Source organism: Cygnus olor, chromosome 20, assembly GCF_009769625.2.
Source record: "Cygnus olor isolate bCygOlo1 chromosome 20, bCygOlo1.pri.v2, whole genome shotgun sequence".
In the NCBI taxonomy this organism is placed as follows: Eukaryota; Metazoa; Chordata; class Aves; order Anseriformes; family Anatidae; genus Cygnus; species Cygnus olor.
Genome location: NC_049188.1, coordinates 7,549,852 through 7,551,989, shown reverse-complemented (window position 1 = coordinate 7,551,989; position 2,138 = coordinate 7,549,852). Strand labels below are relative to the sequence as shown.

Genomic DNA, 2,138 nt, shown 5'->3' with positions numbered 1-2,138 from the left:
CTCTGTGCCTCAGTTTCCCTCCCTGGGAAACAGAGGACAGCGGAGAAGCCCCAACAGCAGTGAGCGTGGTTGAGCAGCCCCCAAGCCCCGTGCCAGGGCAGTGATGCCCGCAGGCTCTGCCCCAAAGCACCACGTGAGCTTAGGATTGACCCAGCCCAGGCCGAGCTGCCCTGCAGAGAGGGCAGAGCGATGTGGGGAGCTCCTGCAGGGCCCAAACCCTCCGCAGCAGCTAAAGCAACCCCTGCTAGGTGTGCTTGAGAGCCCTGCTTCCCCTCTAGGTCCTGGGAGAAGCAAAATGCAGCCATTAGCTGGCTGTCCCCTGCTCCCACTGCAAACCCTGGGGACCCCAGTACTGGTGTCCCCGCTCCGTCCTGGCACCGCCGTGTCCCCGCAGGGCAGGCCGGTGTCCCCAGGGCAGCACACCTGGGGGAAGGTGTGGAGGGGCTGGGACGGAGCCACGTGATGAGCTGGGGTTTTTAGGGGAGGCTGCGTGACCCCGGAGGAGTGTCTGCCAGCTACGCGGGAGGCAGGACCGCAGCAGCACCTCGCCCCGTCCCCACAAGCCGCAGCCATGTCCCGAGCAGCTGTGGGAAGCGGTGCGGCACAACGGGGATCCCCCGATGGCTTGGAAGGGGAGCTGGAAAGGGGGGCTGCACCCCAGGTGTGCCACGGGCAGGACCTGTGGGACCCCAAGGGGAGGGAAGCAGCCGCCCACCTGGGGGAGGCTGAAGAGATGAAGGTGAGGAAGAGGAGCAGGCCGGCGCGCTCCAAGGCCAGGAGGATGGCTGCCAACGTCCGAGAGCGCAAGAGGATCCTGGACTACAACCAAGCCTTCAACGCCCTGCGGCTGGCCCTCAAGCATGACCTCAGTGGCAAGAGGCTCTCCAAAATCGCCACCCTCCGGCGAGCCATCAGCCGGATCACGGCTCTGTCCCTCTCCCTGCACGGCGCCGCGCGCTGCTGGCCCTGCGCCCACTCCGAGTGCCACGGGCAGGGCGCGAGGGACGGCCGCCCCCGGCTCCCTGGTGCTGCAGGCTATGGGGGATATCCCCTCGAGAGCCAGCTCCAGCACCATGAGAGTCCGAAGGAGGATCGTCCGGCAGCCAGCCCTGCGTTTTATCCCGCCGGGAGCCACCAGCTTGGTCTCCGGAGCAGCTGCCAGCGCAAACACACGGGCAGCCTGCGAGCCCCCCCGGCAGCACCGCTCCCCTGGCAGCTGGGGGGGTTCCAGAGCTCAGGCTACCAGCGCCTCCCCATCCACTGACCCTTCAGGCTGGGAAGGCGAGACGGTGCCGGGAAGGTAACGCAGCCGAGTGACAAACGGGGCAGCGGGAAGGGACCTGGGCAGGAGAGAGGTGGGACACGGGGCTCGGCGCGGTGCTGTGAGCCCAGCGCACGGCACAGTGCCCGGCTGCGCTCGCTGCTCTGCAGGAGAGCTCAGAGCTGGGGGACGTGGAGAGCTTTGTTTTCTGCTCGAGGAATCTCTGTGTTTCTTTGTTGTGAGGTTTCCCTGCTGCAAGTTGTCATGATTATTTATTCTCTCTTGCTTGCTTTGTGAGAAAACATGAGTTAAAAGCCCAGCGTCGGGGCGCTGCCTGTTAATGCGTGTGAGATGGACAGATGGGCCGTGCGGATCGCAGTAAGGCTGCTGGCTGGGGGACAGCTCTGGCTCTGGCTGATGGATCGGGGGAGCAGGAGCTGGGAAATGTTCACTTGGTTGTACTTTTAATGCTAAGCCCATCAGTGCACATATTGGTGCCTGGGCAGATCTGCAGGAGTGGTTGAGGCGCTCATAAACCCCATGGTGCCTCCTGACGACTGCAAAGTGGCTCCCGTGGGACGGTCTGGGACCGCGCTCCTGGTCAGCCCAGCCAGGAGGAAGGGGGGCTCAGCCCTGTGCTCCCCGAGTGCCAGGCTTCCTCCACCTCCTCCTCCTCCTCCTTCTCCTCCTCCTCCTCCTCCTCCTCCTCCTCCTCCCTCAGTCCCTGTGTGGGGTGGTGGAGCTGGGAAATGAGCCCGGCGGAGGAAAGCTCCCAGCAGCCAGGAGAGAGAGCTCTCTGCTCAGCGAAGGAGCCTCTCAAAGTGCTGACGGTGTGAGACATCTTGGCTTTCATCTCCAGGAGGTTCCCCTTCCCAGG

At 64.6% G+C, this 2,138-nt stretch overlaps 1 protein-coding gene across 1 annotated transcript; it reads left to right on the top strand.

Annotated features, from left to right (window-relative positions):
• Positions 1 to 507: 507 nt before the first annotated feature.
• On the top strand, positions 508 to 1,929 carry BHLHA9 (basic helix-loop-helix family member a9). The gene has a single exon (XM_040532685.1). The coding sequence runs from the start codon at positions 572 to 574 to the stop codon at positions 1,262 to 1,264; it is 693 nt and encodes a 230-aa protein (XP_040388619.1). The 5' UTR covers positions 508 to 571; the 3' UTR covers positions 1,265 to 1,929.
• Positions 1,930 to 2,138: the final 209 nt, after the last annotated feature.

Excerpts from the sequence above, each read along its gene's own strand:
- BHLHA9 (XM_040532685.1), top strand. The coding sequence starts at position 572 with ATGTCCCGAGCAGCTGTGGGAAGCGGTGCGGCACAACGGGGATCCCCC.